The sequence below is a fragment of the Macadamia integrifolia genome, chromosome 6, assembly GCF_013358625.1.
Source record: "Macadamia integrifolia cultivar HAES 741 chromosome 6, SCU_Mint_v3, whole genome shotgun sequence".
Taxonomy (NCBI): domain Eukaryota; kingdom Viridiplantae; phylum Streptophyta; class Magnoliopsida; order Proteales; family Proteaceae; genus Macadamia; species Macadamia integrifolia.
Genome location: NC_056562.1, coordinates 7,936,728 through 7,953,590, shown reverse-complemented (window position 1 = coordinate 7,953,590; position 16,863 = coordinate 7,936,728). Strand labels below are relative to the sequence as shown.

Here is a 16,863-nt window from a genome sequence, read left to right as displayed (position 1 = left end):
GAAAGGACTATGCAAGCTCGTGATATGAATCTAGGCGAGGCACTTCCCCCTCCGCTGATGCTGGCCATTGAGGTCGCGGAGCAGTAGAATGATGGCCGAGGAGGAGTAATACGGCAACCGCAAAGCCGGCATACCCGTTAGCAGCCTGCAGGCAACCAAGACCGTAGACTATCGGATACACCACTTGTCCAAGTCGATGATCAAGCACCTCTAACGAGGGCACAGTTTGACGTGCTTCAGTGGAAGTATGATCAATTGGTAGACACGATGTGTGAGGTCTCCAGGGTCGTGACCCAAGTAACAGAACGGCACTAAGCATGAGCATCTAGTCAGAGCAGGGTCACGTCAATGACCGTAACAATTTCAGGTCTATCCGATGAGGTTGTAATCCCCACAATGAAGTCTCAAAAGAAAGGCCTGCACGCAAAGATGGAGCGCCACCTACTGAAGTGGCCAGGTTGGAAGAACCCAGCTTGAGGAGGTTGATCCCTCTCTAAAGCAGATGATCTTAGAACTTAAAGAGGAGGTCTGTAAAGTTGCTGAAAACCAAGCCGGAACGCAAGAGCTACATTTCACCAATTACATGGCATTAGCTGGTGTAGTCATGAGGGATCACCACCCAGCAGGGTTTCGGATGCCAAAATACAACACCTATGATGGCACCAGAGATAGTCGACCACTTGGAGGGCTTCAAAATCGCCATAAATTTCACTGGGTTTCAGAGAACATCATGTGCAGGGCCCTTCCCCTAACATTCATATCGGCAGCAAGATATTGGTATAACCGTTTGTGACTGAAGACCAGTCACAACTTCCAGGAGTTGAGTCACGTTTTCGTGGAGGTCTTCTTGAGCAGCCAACCCCTCCAAAAACCATGGTTAACTTGTTGAATGTGAAGCAGCGAAGGGGAGACTCCCACCGAGCCTACGTGAAACACTGTAACAAGGAAAAACTCAATGTCAAGGGCTTGGATTCAAAAGTAGAGTTTGTGGCCCTCCTTGGAGGGTTAAGGACAAGGAGCTTAAGAGATCTTTGGGGAAACGGGGGCCAAAGAATCTAGAAGGATTGAAGCTCGGCGCGAGAAATACATCAGCATAGAGGAAACCCTCGAGGCGGAAGATGAGGAAGCCAAAGGAAAGTCCGGTAAAAAGAGAACGACGAGGGAGGACAATAAAACCTCTAATGGGAAAAGGCAATGCTCGGAAAGAGACCACGCCCCAAGTCCTCCCAAGAAGTTCGAGAAGTTCACCCCACTAAACCACAAAAGGACCGAAGTGTTGTTCTAGATCAAGGATTCCTCATATGGAAAAGCCCTCAAATGGCCAAAGAAAATGGAACGACGTCCCAAAAGGCATAACATGAACAAATACTGCCACTTCTATCGTGATCACGGCTATGATACCAAGGACTGCTAGCACCTGAAAGGTGAACTTGAAAGTATGATCTGAAGGGGATACCTGGGCCACTTCATCGATCGAAAAAAGGAGGTACAGGCTAGTCAAAATAATGACCATAGGGATCGCAGAAGCAATAAGCGTAGCAGCAGAAGGCGTCGTCGTGAAGATGGAGGGCCAGGACGTAGAGATGACCAGGAGGACAAACATAGAGCAAAAAGCCAGACACCCGATCGTGCCAAGCTTCACCACCCAGACGACCAAGGCACACCGACCCTCGTAATAGCAAGCATTAGAGGGGGATTAGCCGAAAAAGAAAGTACGTTCTCGGCCCACAAGGCCGAAGCATCCATGTGATGGAGTGGTATAGTAAAAGACCCAATACAAGATATGCGATTTCATTCTCGGATGAAGATCTAGAAGGCGTCAAAGCTCCGCATTATGATGCCTTAGTGATAACAATGTCTATGGCCGCCTACAAGGTAGAGAGGATCTTAGTAGATGACGATAGTTCAACTGACAACCTACTCCTCAAAGCCTACTAGAAAATGGAACTGAGCAAAGAGAAACTAAAGAAGGTCGGTCACCCTTTACAAGGGTTTTCCCGGAGTACCAGTAAAGGTCGAAGGATCGATCGAGTCACCTGTAAAAGTTGGAATGGGGGGCAGCCAAGTCACAGTCATGATCAATTCTTAGTAGTCAACATCACTTCAGCCTATAATGCCATACTCGAGAGAGTTGGCCTGAACATACCCAAAGCCATTGTATCCACTCCACACCTCAAAATGAAGTTCCTAACAAAGAAGGGAGTCAACTAAGAGCTTTCCTGAAAGTGTTATGCAACTGCCCTCTGAGGAAAGGAAAAGGCAGGCGAGGCACTGTCCATTAGGACCTAAGCAACGACTTAAGCCAAAGGAGAGGAGAGCCTACGGAAGACCTCAGCCTCATCGATGTCGAGGAAGGAGACGATAGCAGACAGATTCAAATTAGGGCACTAATACAAGAAGCACAATGCGATGAGCTGGTCAAATTCCTCCGGAATAACTTGGATGTCCTTTCCTGGTCAGCCACAAACATGTTAGGAATAGTAAGGGAGGTGATAGAGCACAAGATGAGCGTTGATCCCACGAAAAAACATATCCAGTAAAAGAAAAGTACCTTTGCCTTGAAAGGCAAGAGAAGATGGACAAAGAGGTCGACAAGCTGCTTAAGGCGAAGTTCATTCAGGAAATTCAGTACCCCGAGTAGATTGTGAATATGGTAATGGTCTCGAAAGCAAATGGGAAATGGAAAATATATATAGATTTCACAGACATGAACAAGGGCGTGCTCACGGAATGCAACGTCAGGGCATGAAATGCTGAGTTTTATGGACACCTACTCGAGATATAATCAAATAAATATGTGCAAAACCGACATCCCAAAGATGGCCTTCAGCATGGATAAAGGTCTATACTGCTACAAGGTAATGTCTTTGGGCTGAAGAATGTTGAAGTGACCTACCAAAGACTAGTCCACAAAATCTTCAAGGATATGATTGGTAAAAGCATGGAAGTGTACGTTGACGATATGATAGTCAAAAGCCTAGAAGCCAAGCGCCACATCTCCGACTGAATCAAGCCTTTTAGGTGCTTAGGGGTATTGCATGAAGCTGAACCCTACGAACTGCATATTTGGTGACATCCAGGAAGTTTCTCGAAGCCACGTTGTCAAAAAGGGGAATCGAGGAAAATCCTGCGAAGATCCGAGCCTTCCAAGAAATGTCCTCCCCGCACACTATCAAAGAGGTTTAGAAACTAACAGGAAGGTTGGCAGCATTGGGCCGCCTTATGTCCCGTTTGGCCGATAAATGCCTCGTTTGGCCGATAAATGCCTCCCCTTCTTCAAAACCCTCAGAGGGTAGAAAAGGTTCGAGTGAATCAAGGAGCGCGTAAAGGCTTTCGTACAGCTGAAAAGGTAGTTGGATTCGTCGCCTCTACTGACAAAATCAAACACAGGGGACATACTACGGCTATATCTAGCAATGTCAACTATAACCATAAGTGTCGTCTTGCCAAAAAACATAAGCAGCAAAGGCCAATATATTACATTAGTTAGACAATGCTTGACTCGGAGACGAGATATAGAAAAACGAAAAAGGTTGCATAAACACTGGTGATAACTACTAGGAAGATTAAGCTCTACTTCCAGTCATACACAATCTGTGTTAAAGATCAACCCCTGAAGAAAGTACTGCAAAAGCTAGACACGTTCGGGTGACTAGTTGATTGGACTATAGAACTGGTGGAGTTTGATATTCAGTACAAGCCAAGGACGACGATAAAGGCCTACCCTTAGCTGACTTGATAGTAGAATATGCTCAGTAATCCGATTTTAAAGTTGGAATAACAAGGCGAAATATGGGGAATTCGATAGCTGGGATAAACCTTGGAAAAGTAGTGTTGGCGCAGAAGTTAGCAGTCTATAGCGATTCCCAACTGGTCGGACATCAGGTGAATGATGAATATGAAGCCAAAGAGCCAAGAATGATGGAGTACTTGAAAAAGGTGCAGGAAAGAGCTGGGTATTTTGAGGAATTCGAGGTGTGGTAGATACCATGCGTAGAAAATGCTTGTGCAAATGATCTGTCACAACTAGCCACTACAGATTTTGCAGACCTCGGGCAAATGGTTTACATAGAAGTGTTTTCCCACTTGAGTACTGAAGAGAAAACTTAAGTGTTTCCAATAGAGAGGGAGGAACCATACTGGATGGACCCTATAATTGGGTATCTAAAAGAAGGAACATTACCCGAAAATAGTGACGAAGCAAAGAAGGTGCAGTTCAGGTCAGCCCATTTCATCCTAGATGGCGAAACACAATACAAGATAGGCTTCACAACACCTTTTCTCAAAAGACTCGGGCCTACAGATGTCGAATCCGTGGGTAACATTTAAGCGCCAGAGCATTAGCCCATAAAATATTACGACAAGGTTTGTTTTGGCCGAAGATGCAATGAGACGCTGAGGACTTCGTGAAGAAATGTGTGAAACGCCAAATCTTTGCACCAGTGCCACAACAACCACCGGTCAAACTGTCGTCTCTCTCCACCCGTTGCCCTTCTCCATGTGGAGAATGGACATATTGGGACCATTCCTGTTGGCTAGTAGGCAAAGGAAGTTTGTGGTAGTCGCGGTAGATTACTTCACAAGATAGGTAGAAGCTGAAACATTGGCAACTATAACCGAGAAGAATGTCCGAGACTTCTTCTAGCGAGCAGTAATTTATAGGATTGGCATACCAAGGATAGTGATCACTGATAACGGGACGCAATTTGCTAACCTTACCTTCAAAGCATTTTGTGACTCCCTCTACATCGAGCATAGGAAAACCTCAGTTGGACAATGCCCCAACTAATGGTTTAACCGAAGTCACCAACCGCACCCTCCTCCAAGGAGTAAAGAAGAGGCTCAACAAGGCAAAGGGACGATAGGCAGATGAACGAAGGACAAATCTGCAATGGGAAAAATACCTTTCAACTTGGTATATTGCACTAAAGTTGTATAACCAGTTGAAATCAGGGCCATGAACCATAGGGTACAAAAAATATAACGAGACGACCAACAACGAGGGCCTATGAGCCAACCTCGACCTGTTATATGAGGTGAGGGAAAGCTCACAAGAGAGGATGGAAGCCTAGCAGCAGATGACGGCGAGGTACTATAAATCCAAGGAAAAAAACAAAGATCTTCGGCCAAGGGACCTACCTTTTCAAAGGACAAAGATATCAAACCAAAGCACCAAGGAAAGCTCATGCCAAATTGGGAAGGACCATATAGAGTCACCAGGGTAGTTTGACCAGGCTCCTACAACCTGGAGAGTATGGAGGCGAGAGGATACCCCGATTATGGAACTCTAAGATTTGAAAGTACTACCAATAGTTATTTTATGATTTTTTACATTCCCATTTTAAGTTGTTTTGTAGTTCTTTTTACATTCCCATACGCAATAGTTGTCCCTTTCGAACTCTGAGTAGTTTTAATGAAGTTTGTTTTTTCGATAAAATATGAGCACGGAGATGGTGGCACAAAAAGAATACATGACCTTCGGTGGGAGCTCAAGCCAAGGCCAAGTAGACCCAACTGAATGGTCACGATGGACCTTCGGTGGGAGTTCAGGCCAAGGACGAGCAGACCTGACCGAATGGTCATGATAGACCCTTGATAGGGGCTCAAACTAAGGCCGAGCAGACCTCACCGAGAGGTCATTTTGTGCTTCGACAATAAACCCTCGGTAGGGGCTCAAGTTAAAGCAGAGCAGACCTTACCAAGAGCTCACTGCATGCTTCGATGAGGTCTTGCGCTATGGCCGAGCAAACCTAGTCAAGAAGTCATTATAGACTTAGGGCAAAGCCAAAGTAGGAGATGTTAATAATATTTAGACACAAAGCATAAAGAGAGAACGAAGGCCAACATAAAATATTTTCATGAAAAATCCCAGTGGGCGAAGTTACAGAGGGGATCGGCTAAAGCCAAACTACAAAAAGAAAAGGAAAAGGGAAATTTCTACTATGGCCAACGTCAATTCCCATCCCCTGCCTTGGTAAAGTGGCCTCTTTGGGGTTCGCAAGACCTTGATAATCAGAACCATTATGGTCAAGGGTGATTGGCAGATCCCGAGATTGCTCGGCATCATCATCAGCTGGGTCCTCAGCCACCTCAGTCATTGTCTGAGCATGGTTCATCTGTTTGTTATCATCAATGACAAGGTCGATTCCCTCAAAAGGAACCCTCTGGATAATGCTCTCGGAGCTAGTCTCGCAGTTTCGTGGCCCCAGCCACTTACCTGGGGGCCGCTTTGTCAGCCACAATAGTCTTCAACTCTTTGGACTATTTAAACTTCTCTATGGTGTCAACCTCCATAGTCCTAAGTTTCTCCGCAATCTTGATCTTCAACACCCCAAGCTTGTGGTTGTGTTCCTTACGAGTCCGATCCAGGTTAGACTCCAAGTGCTCCACCTTCTCCAGAAAGACGATACGCTCGTTCTCAAGTATGGACCACTCGCGTTTGGACCTCTCAAGGTCCTTGGCCAGCTCCTCGGCCCGACGTGTGAGTTGGGCAACACAATTATTGGTCTGTGAAGCACAACCATACTTAGCCTTAACCCTACCAATATGATGCAAGTGTTGGTAACCATGGATGAAGTAGCTTCGCCCTGAATACAAGCCACGTCTTTCAAAAGGCCCCTTCTGGACGAGTTCACGAGCCACCCATCCGACGGCGTAGGTCTCGTATGCCTTGATGGACCATCCAGAGTAGAAGCCCACCTTAGCTCTACCTCTGACCACCAAAGGGCTACAAAATTGAGTCTTAATATCAAGGGGGACCTCTAAAGGATAAGACCAATCCCAGCCAAGAATAGTGAGTGCCTGAACAGCCGTCGAAGAAGGATTTGTAGCCTTCGCTTTTTCTCCTTCAGGGAGTTGGTGTTAGAACACTTATTCTCTCTCTGCTTCTTCTATTGCTTTTGTAGCTATTGTTCGTTTATCAACTCTTCACGACAAGGCGCGGCAGCCTTGTACTCGTCCCTGAAGAGTTCCACTGCGAGCAAAAGGAGAAAATGTAAGTCAATGTTAAAGAAAAAAAAGTAGGACAAGGGGATCTTGGGGGCAACTAGGACTCACCCGGGCTAAGCCCGAATATGAAAAGAACAATCTTGGACTGAAGACGTTTCGACTCAACCAGGGGATACAACAGCTTACGCTTGGCCATCTCCATCATGTGTTTGTCCCGAGGAGCGTAGGGGTGGAGTTTACTCTCTCTTTAGGTTAGGAAAGTCCCAGACAGTACTGAAAGGGAACCCCTCTGCCGATCTCACGAAGAAGAATTTAAAAAAACTTCCAACCATGGATCAAGGAGGGGTATCAGTTCAACAACTTAATGTCCATACGAGGGAAAAATAATACCAGCCTGAGTCCCCTTGGTTGACATGAAGGGTGAAGCAGTTGGCAAAAAGAGGCAAAGTAAAAGGCCTTAGATGCAATGTAAAAAAGAGAATAAAACTTAATCTCTACCGGTACTCGTTAGGCGTAAGCTGGGTTAGGTAGATACCATAGTGCCGAAACACCTAGGTGAAAAACTTATAAAAAGGAAGCCGAAGCCCCGCTTTGAAAACCTCCTTGTAAAGGAACTGCTCTCATGATTCCTATAGCTGGCCCAATCAATAGGTGCGGTGTCCCTCAAAGTAAAAGATTCTGGAACCTCATAAAAAATGGTTAGGTTTTCTAACTCAAACTTAGTCATAACAGATACTATTTCCCAGGCATCAACTTCGAGGGCATTGTCATTATGAACCTTGGCGTCGAAAATACCTTCCCTTAAAATCCTGCCATCCACACCCCTCTCGAATGAGCAAGGGATGGGCATGGCCTCTTCCCCACACCGAGACAACGAGGAAGAAAAGTCACGAGACGACAAGAGCTTCGGGTATGAACCCGAGGACATGCCTTGAACACTTTAGGGGTTGTGCCCCTTATATCAGAGTAAGTCCATTTATGAACGACTCACCACTTGAATAAATAGACATAAGGAAATCAACGACGGAGAAACTTACTTTTAAGAAAACCGAAAGTCGACTGGAGAAAAGACAATCGAAGGAAAGTAAGGAAGCTCTACGAGACCCAAGGGATGGAGGAATATTGCAAAAGAAGGAGAAAACCCTACATATAAAGGAAGCAGGGACAATCCGACTTCCCTTTGCATTTAAGACTTGCCACGTCAGGTGGTTACGGGAGTTCTTGAGGTAACCTCACACAAATCCCGAGGTAAAATCACACGCACAAACAACCTTGATCAATTGCAAGGCACGATGGACTCTCGGCCTAGTTTGCTCAGCCAAAGGTCACTTTGCACCCTTGGTGGGGGCTCATGCTAAAGCGAGCAGTCCTTGAAAGATCACCTTGCACCATCAGTTGGGATCTCAAGCCATGGCCGAGCAGTCTTGACTGAAAGGTCACTTTACTGACAGAAAGATCACCTTACAATCTCGGTTAGGGGCTCTAGCCAAAGCCGAGCAAACCTGATCGAGAAGTTACTTTGCACCCTTAGTTAGGGCTCAGGCCAAGGCCAAGCACACCTAATCGAAATAAGAGGACATCTCCTAATAGGAATCTACCTAATCTGGTGCTATAAAAGAGAAGGGGGAGCCAAGGTAAAGGTAAGTTCACCATCCCTCACATTATTACTCACCTTACCTTATTGTTGTTGCACAGTTCCCTGACTTTGGCGTTAAAGGGTTAATCCCGGACTCCGGTCTCGGCCTCTTACCGCTTGTTCACTGTGCAGGGTGGACATCCCATTGCTAACGGATCTCTGGTCACAACACCTCACATAACCTACTCCCAAATAGAAAACAAGGTTAATTAAACTTCACAAAACAAAAGATTGTAAAGCCTACCTTACATGGATGATCTAAATATTACCCTACTCCTTTACCTTCTTGTCCTTTAATTCTTGACTTCCGACACTTCTACTTTAGCTCTTAACCCCCTCACATAGAACACAAAAACAGTAACTTAGTTGTACACAACTTAAATGGGGATATGAAAAATCTAGGAATCTTAGCTAGGAAATGGAGGGTTTACAAGAGGGAACCTTCTTTCTCTTTTCTTCTTCCTACTTTCTCCTTCTTTTTTTCTTTCTCTCAAAGCCACAAATGAAATTGGGGAAGGGATGAATTCGTTGGCTTCTCCCCCCTTTATTATAATAGCTTTTGATTTTTAAAATAAATAAAGGTATTAAACCTCACCTACTATGTGCTTTTCCATCTTTACCCCTACTAGTTCTTCTATTTACACAAAAAAGGATTGGCAATTGTGAAATCCCATTCCCAACCCCCTGACCACCTCTCTTATAAGGCCCATGCATGGTTGCCACCTTCTTAAGCCAAATGCATGGATGAAACTTGTCATCCCATCATATGACTCTTTGGACAATTACATGGGTGACACTTGTCATCCCATCAAGTGGTCACCCATCATGTGGACTTACTGCTTTGCCCTTAGCTTAACTTGGAATTTACATGCGGAGCCCACCACAAATTTGTAAAGTAAAAATAGGTGAAAAACATTAGATCTGCACCCAAGGAGACTTGATCCCACAACCAAAGCCAAAGGCTTAATAAGTAACCATGCAACCATTGGGCCATTTAATAACTTGGTGAATAAAATCCTACAACAGTTATATATAACACATGTACACAAATTAAATATATAAGGATAATTCTCAATTACCTATGTTGTCCATACCTCACAAATCCCGCAGTACCATTGAAAGAGAGAAATTTTGGGGTCGATCCTATAAGGTTCATCACAAAATATATTTTATTGATAAATTTTGGGACGGGATATTCCAAGGAGGATCGAATTCGGATGAAATCCCAAACCGAGGAAGAGGAAAAGACACCAGAAGGGGAGGGGGACCATATGAATTTGTTTCCAAATTCAATGATGGCCAGGAGGGAGAGGGAAAGTGCAAACCAGAGGTCCGAAAGGGGGGGAGGGAAAGAGGAGGAGACCAAACACTATGGAAAATGATGGAAGGAATTAAGGAATCTTTGGAAAGCCTTGAAGAATACACTGATCTAACTCCAATAGCATGGAAGCAAACTTCAGAGTGGTGCCAAATGTTTAGCCAAAGAGAGGTAGAGGAACCATCAAAGATGGAAGAATAGATGGCTTGGAGAGCCAGAGGACAAGAATCAAGAATTTTTCACAAACCCAAGAAGCATTAGAGGAAGGAGAGAGTCCAAAGGGAATCTTTTCTAAAAAGATGGGAGCAGAACGAAGAGACCTAGATGGAGTTGTGCCTGGAGGAAAGTTTCCAAATGATTTGGAGAATACCAACTAAATTAACATCTCTGATTGAAAGTGCGGAAGCTGAGCACATTTTTAGGAACTTAGCGACAAAACTCCCTTCTACACCTATGCCGTGACCCCTATGCCAACCTCCCCTATGGTGGCCTTTGCCGTCAGCCTTTCGTCCCCCGACCACCAACTGCACACTTCTGACTGTTCCCTGGCCTCTGAACTCCCTCCCACCTCTCCCCTTCCCCCCCAGCCTCCTCCCCCTCTCCTCCCCTAGAGCTCAGTTGTTTCCTCATCTCCCTCCACTGTCCCCTCACTCGTCCCCTCTTCTGCAGGTCATACCCTCTTCTTCTACCCTCCAACTTCCCATATTTCCCCTCCCCACTGGCCTGTCTACCTGCCTTCTTGACTCTGAGATTCTCAAATGGAAGAATTATGTAGTTGATTCCTTTTTGCCCCCCTTTCTCCATTGTCAAAGCTTCCCTTATAAAACAATAGAAAACTTCTTGCTCCCTGTCCACTAACATGCTTGATAAGAGGACATTCATATTCAGCTTTGACTCCAACTCCAACAAAGCCTGTGCGATTGAGGGGGGAGCTTGGTATGCTAGGAAAAAACCCATTTTCCTCAGGCAATGAGACGTCCACACTTCGTTCAACCGAACTGAGCCCTCATCCATCCCTCTTTAGGTTGTCTTCCCCAACCTCCCCTTTCATTTCTGGTGTGTAAAGGGCCTCAACCTCGTCGGATCCCTCATCGGCAAGCCCCTCTATTCTGATAAGCGTACTAAGATCATAGACAGACTTTCTTTCGCAAGAATCTGCATCGAAGTTCAGGCTGACCGTTAACTCCCATCTTCGATTGCAATCTTAGAAGGAGAACACTCCTTCATTCAAGAAGTCAAATATGATTGGTTGCCCCCCTCGTGTTCATTCTGCAAGTGTTTCAGTCATAATACTTCTCTCTGTCTAAAAATGCCATCTATTAAACAAGCTGCCAACGAAGATTAAGCTCCAATCGAAGAACAAGCTCCATCCGATGATCAACTGTAGAATCCTAGCTTCCAGGATCATATTTCAAAAAGAAATAAGAAAAAAAGAATCGGAAGGCTCAAACGACTAAAGTATTGATGCCGGAATCCGCCTCTGGTCACCAACCGACTGAAGCTTCAGCCTCTGAGACCACTGGTCTTCCTCCAAAGTCTTTACCTGTTGGTCCAAACCCTTTCTCGGTCTTAGCGACGTCTGATGCTGTTGAAGATGAAGACCTCACTCGTCTCCAGTCGCACGCGACTTCTGCTACCTCTGTTCTTCCATTTGAGGACTCCCTCCCTCTAGACTGTCAGGCTAGTTCCTCTGATCCCTCGGATCCCATGCCCAATAGCTCCAATCCCTGTCTTCCCCCTCTTCTTCCTCCCTGTTCTAGTCGCCTCTACAACTAATACTCCTTCCTCGTTCCTTAACCAATTTTCCTCAACCCTAAATGACACTTATCCCAACCAGCCAAACCGGTCCAACCCTAAACCACCTTTTATTCCTCTGAACCAATTCCTATTAGTCCATCTTTTAAATAAATTCTCCAAACAGCCATCAGACCACCCGCTTTACACTGGCAACCTCTATAACCCGACCGACCCATTTGAATAACCAAACCCACCCATCACTTGACCCGACCCATCCATTACTAACCTTTCCATTGGCCAACCCGACCCATCAAATCCTAACCATCGCCATCCTTCTTCTTTGCCCGACGCTATTGCTCCAGTTATCAACTGCCTTCACTGCTTGAACACAGATGATCACCCACCGTCAACTTCTGCTCTGGTCGCGCCCCCATCCATTGCCTCCCCTTCGGCTGTTCCTTCGACGTTGACCCTGAAGATGACATCTGCTACTGCTACCTTTCTGTCGTCTGCTTTTGCTACTTCCACGTCATTATCTGCTCCGCCGTCTACTTCTACATTTACCACGCCGTCGTCTGCTACTACCTCACCATCGCTTGCTCCCACTACTTCCACCTTATCGCCTGCTGCCGCTGCCGCTGCTTCCACCTTGCCAGTCATGTGCATTACCAATCCACCGTCTTCTGCTACTGCTTATATCCCACCGTCCGCTGCTGCTACCACTCCGTCGTCGTCTATTGCTACTTCCACACCACCAATCATGACAATTCCCCTCACTAGTCCTGCACATAATTCAGAGGTTCCTTTGCCCTATCCCTCAGGGCCCTCCAGAGCACCCTTTGCTGGCTCTGAGCCTTCCTAGGATATCTACAATGATATATTGGTTCTTCTTCATCAGAACAGAAGCAATCCTCAAATCATTTAGGGAAACTCTATATGCTCTAGCCCCTAGCTCTGCATGACGCTTTGCAAGCTCCCCTTACTGGTTCCTTTAATAAGATCATTGTAAACCTTCCTACTCCCACCCCCTCCAATAATATCATCTCTAATACTACCTCTATCCCCATCACCAGCACTGCTCTCATATCCATCCACAGGAAAAAAAATCCTCCACCAACCCATCTGTTACCAACACTCGATCCACATCCACCCCCATCCCCATTATTCCCCCAGTCATTGGATAAAGCCGATGACAAGACCTCCTAGCTTGTCCAAACGGTCGACGCCCTCCACCCCTGGTACTTAATGATCCCTTGGACTATTTTGAATGTTCGAGGTCTCAATTCCTCGGCCAAACAAGCTAACATCAGATCCCATACTCGCTCCTCTCAGTCCAATCTCTGCTGTCTCCTGGAAACCTGTGTTCTAAAGGCTAATGCCTCCCGGATTGTCTCCTCGATAGCCACCTCTTGGTCCTTTGCTTCTAACTACCTCCACAGCTCTAATGGTAGAATATAGATCCTTTGGGACCCCCTTTCCCAGCCATTTCTGTTCAATCCTCATCTGCATAAGCCATCCACATCTCTATTTCCCACCCTTCTAGTCCTTTCATATGCTCTCTCAATCATTTATGCCCATAATCGGGCCTCTTAGGCTCCCCCTTTGGTCCGATCTCCTCTCCTTTACCCCCTACGCTGGGTCCAGCCCTGAGGGGATTGTGGGAGATTTCAATGTGATCCGCTTTAGCCATGAGAAGTATGGGGCCAACCCCACTGACTCCTAGACTGTTGATTCATTCAATAATTGCATTGATGACCTCAATCTCACTGATCTAAGATGGTCGGGAGTCAAACTTGGCATAATAGAAGACACGACAACCTTCGCGTAGCTTGCAAGCTTGATAGGGCCATGGTAAATGAAGCTTGGCTTGATGCTTACCCTTCCTCCCACGCGTGCTTTAGCCTTCCTAGGATTTCACACCATAGCCCTCAATCCATGTCCTCCCATTCCGCTCCTTTGGTCCTAACCTTTTCAATTTTTTGACATGTGGATCTCCCATCTTGATTTCCTTCCTTTAGTCCAAAATGCCAGGAGCACTTCGATTTCTCACTCCCTCTCTCCTCTTCTTGCCTTCGCTAATCAAGAATGTCAAAGCATCATTAAAGCTTCAGAATTCTTCCACCTTCGAGAACATATCCTCCCGAGTTTCCTCATGCAGGGACAAACTACACACCATCCAATACAAACTCCAGCTTGATCTCCTTAACCCTGTTTTGGCTGAGGAACAGAGAGCTACCACTCTAAATCTCTCCTTGCTTCTGGACTAGGAAGCTCGCATTAAATGGCTCGATTTGGGAGACACTAACTCAGCCTATTTCCATCACTCCCTTAAAGCAAGAACAATGCTAACACCATCGCTAAGCTTATCTCCTCCACAGTTACCAAGCTTTACTCTCCTGACCTCATCAAGTCAGAAGTTGTTTCTCACTTCCAAGGGCTCTTTTGCCCTCCCTTCTCCTCTCCCTCCTCCCCCTATCCCCCCCAATATCCTCAATAAGTTTGTGCCTGATGAGCTCCTTTTCCTTCAATCCATTCCCAGTGAGGAAATCCTCTCAGCCATCCTTTCCCACAAAACCAACAAAGCCCCTAGGCCTGATGACTTTAGCATGGATTTCTTCTCTGCCTATTGGAACATCATCTGCAATGATCTTATTCTTGTGGTCCGCAGTTTCTTCTTCAACCCCAATCAAACTGGAGGGATCAACCACACTTTCCTTCGTCTCATCCCCAAAAAGGAAGGTGTTGTTTCTATGAATGACTTCCGTCCCATTTCTCTTTGGAATCTTCTTTACAAGTTCATTGCCAAAATCCTTGCTAATCGGATTCAGAAAGTCATTGATTCCCTTAGCCCCAACCAATCTGCCTTTATTGCGGGAAAATCCATTTCGGATAATATTATCCTCTGTCACGAGATTATTCATGGGTTTAACGGCAAGTCCCATACTCCGGCTGCCCTCCTCAAGATTGACATCCATAAAGCTTTCGACACGATTAGTTGGGACTTCATTACCAATGTTCTCCAAATATCCTTCCCGGATCTTTTGTCCATTAGTTTCACTCTTGTATCTCATCCTCCCGACTCTCCGTCTTAGTGAATGGTAGCCCAGCTGGGTACTTCCCCTCGGGTCCAAGTATTTGTTAAGGATCCCCCTTTCTCCTCTTCTCTTCTCCCTATCCTTGGAAATCCTCTCCCGCTCCATTCAATCTGCCACTGATCTTCATCTCAATTCCCCCATCCCCAAATGCAAATCCCTCCTCTCCCATTTAGCTTTTGCTGATAATATCATGATTTTTTATATGGTTAGCCCCCTCTCGATCACCAACATCATGTCCACTCTTTGCACCTTTGAATCTCTCCCAGGCCTCAACATTAACCTCCTCAAATCCAACATCTTCCTCTTTAGTATCCCGCCTGATATCCAAAACATCTTTTTTGGAATCTCAAGTTTTCCACTAGGATCCTTGCCTGCCAAATACCTGGGTCTCCATCTCCTTCCCTCCAGGCTTTCCTCCCATAATTGTAACCCCTTGCTTGATCTTCTTTGGAAAAAGCTCCAACTTTAGAAAGGAAAACTCCTCTCTTTTTCTAGCCATCTTACCTTAATTAGGTCGGTCCCCCCAAATCCCAAGGAGGTCTGGGAATCCGGAGAATCAAAGAGGCCAATTCTGTGGGTATCCTCAAGCTCATTTGGAAAATCGTTTCCAAGCACAAAACCATTTGGGAAGACTAGGTCTACTCTGGGTTGCCTAAGCATAACTCTCTTTGGACTGCCCCCTCTCACTTCCGATGCCTCATGGATTCGGAGGAAGATCCTCAGCCACAGGCCTATTGCTCTCCTGGCCATCTCCTTCTCCATTGGCAATGGTAGGACCACTTCTCTTTAGAAGGACTCCTCGCACCCTTCGGGCATCTTATCCCAACTGATCTCTCACAAAACCATATATTCTTCCGGGCTCCCTACCAACGCTTATGTTTCCTCTATCCTCTCTCCAAATGGTTGGTCCCCTCCCTTCTATCCCCCCTCTCCTTGATCTCTGGTCCACCCTCCCTCCTATTCCTCTTGGCTATCGAGGAAGGAAAGATAAATGCATCTAGCTCCCCTCCTCAAATGGGATCTTCTCCTCAGCCTCTGCTTGGTCCTTCATTCGTCCCTCTTCCCAAGTGGTTCCGTGGTATAACCTAGTCTGATTCAAAGACCATATTCCCCGCCAAAGCTTCACTTTATGGCGTTGTCTGTCCAATTATCTCCCTACCTAATCATTCCTTATCCACCGCCATATCCCCGCCACCCCTTCATGCTGCCTCTATCCCTAGAGTAGGGAGGACATCCCCTACCTTTTCTTCTCATGTCCCTTCTCCTCCATTGTTTGGAAATCTGCCCTTGCCAAGTGCTGGTCAGATAGGAGATCCATCCTCCCATTCCATAGAGAATGGAATTGGATAGATATGACCTTCTCTGGTACTATAATCTGTGACACCGTTGGTAAATTAGATTTTTGTGCTACCATTAACTACCTCTGGATGGAATGTAACATTCGTAGATGGACCTCCAAATCTCGGTCTCCGAATAAGATTTGGAAAGCTATCTACTTTGATGTAACTTCCAAAGCCTAGGGCCTCCATGCTCGTCCTGTCCCTAATTCCCTTAAGAACACCCACATTGTAGCTTCTTGGAACTCATAAGTCGATCTCATCCCCACCACCTCTTAATGGCTCTTTAGTCCCCCCCCTCCGGTTTGTTGTTTCCCCTTTAGGCTTTAATGTCTTGTTTTGATTCTAATTTTGCTTCCCCTGGGTTGGCTTCTCCTTGTTGGCTTAAGCCTTCCCTCCCCCCCCCCTTCCCTTGTATATTCTTCTTGTCTTTTAAATGAATTATTTATTCATCCAAAAGAAAAAACATCTCATATTTTCCTCAACCTAAGCCCTCTTTTAGATTTGGGAAGGCAAACAGAAGACCAACAAATGGGGTAGAGAAATCTGGAGGTGTCCCTGAACACATGAGAGATTCCATAGTCATATTCTGCCTTTTTTCTTAAACCCAGCGGGGATTTGATCATGAAAACGGAGGCGCTTTCTATCGCGATAAAACGTATCATATAGAAGATTCTCATCAGAGACAAATGCTTTGGCATTTATTTGGAAACTAAATCCAAACCCAAAATTTAAATAGTTTTCTTCAGAAATCTAGTAATAATGGATTATTCACTAAGGATTTTTTTCGTG

The 16,863-nt window shown here is 45.7% G+C and overlaps 2 protein-coding genes across 5 annotated transcripts in view; one reads left to right on the top strand and one right to left on the bottom strand.

The window, feature by feature from the left end:
• LOC122082492 (cell division cycle 20.2, cofactor of APC complex-like) overlaps positions 1–16,863 on the bottom strand; it is a 56,870-nt gene that overhangs the window by 26,572 nt on the left and 13,435 nt on the right. The window lies entirely within an intron of this gene.
• Positions 11,367–12,501, top strand: LOC122082046 (pectinesterase inhibitor 10-like). The gene is made up of 2 exons (XM_042649546.1): positions 11,367–11,577; positions 12,032–12,501. Exons 1-2 carry the CDS (start codon positions 11,367–11,369, stop codon positions 12,499–12,501), a joined length of 681 nt encoding a protein of 226 aa, XP_042505480.1.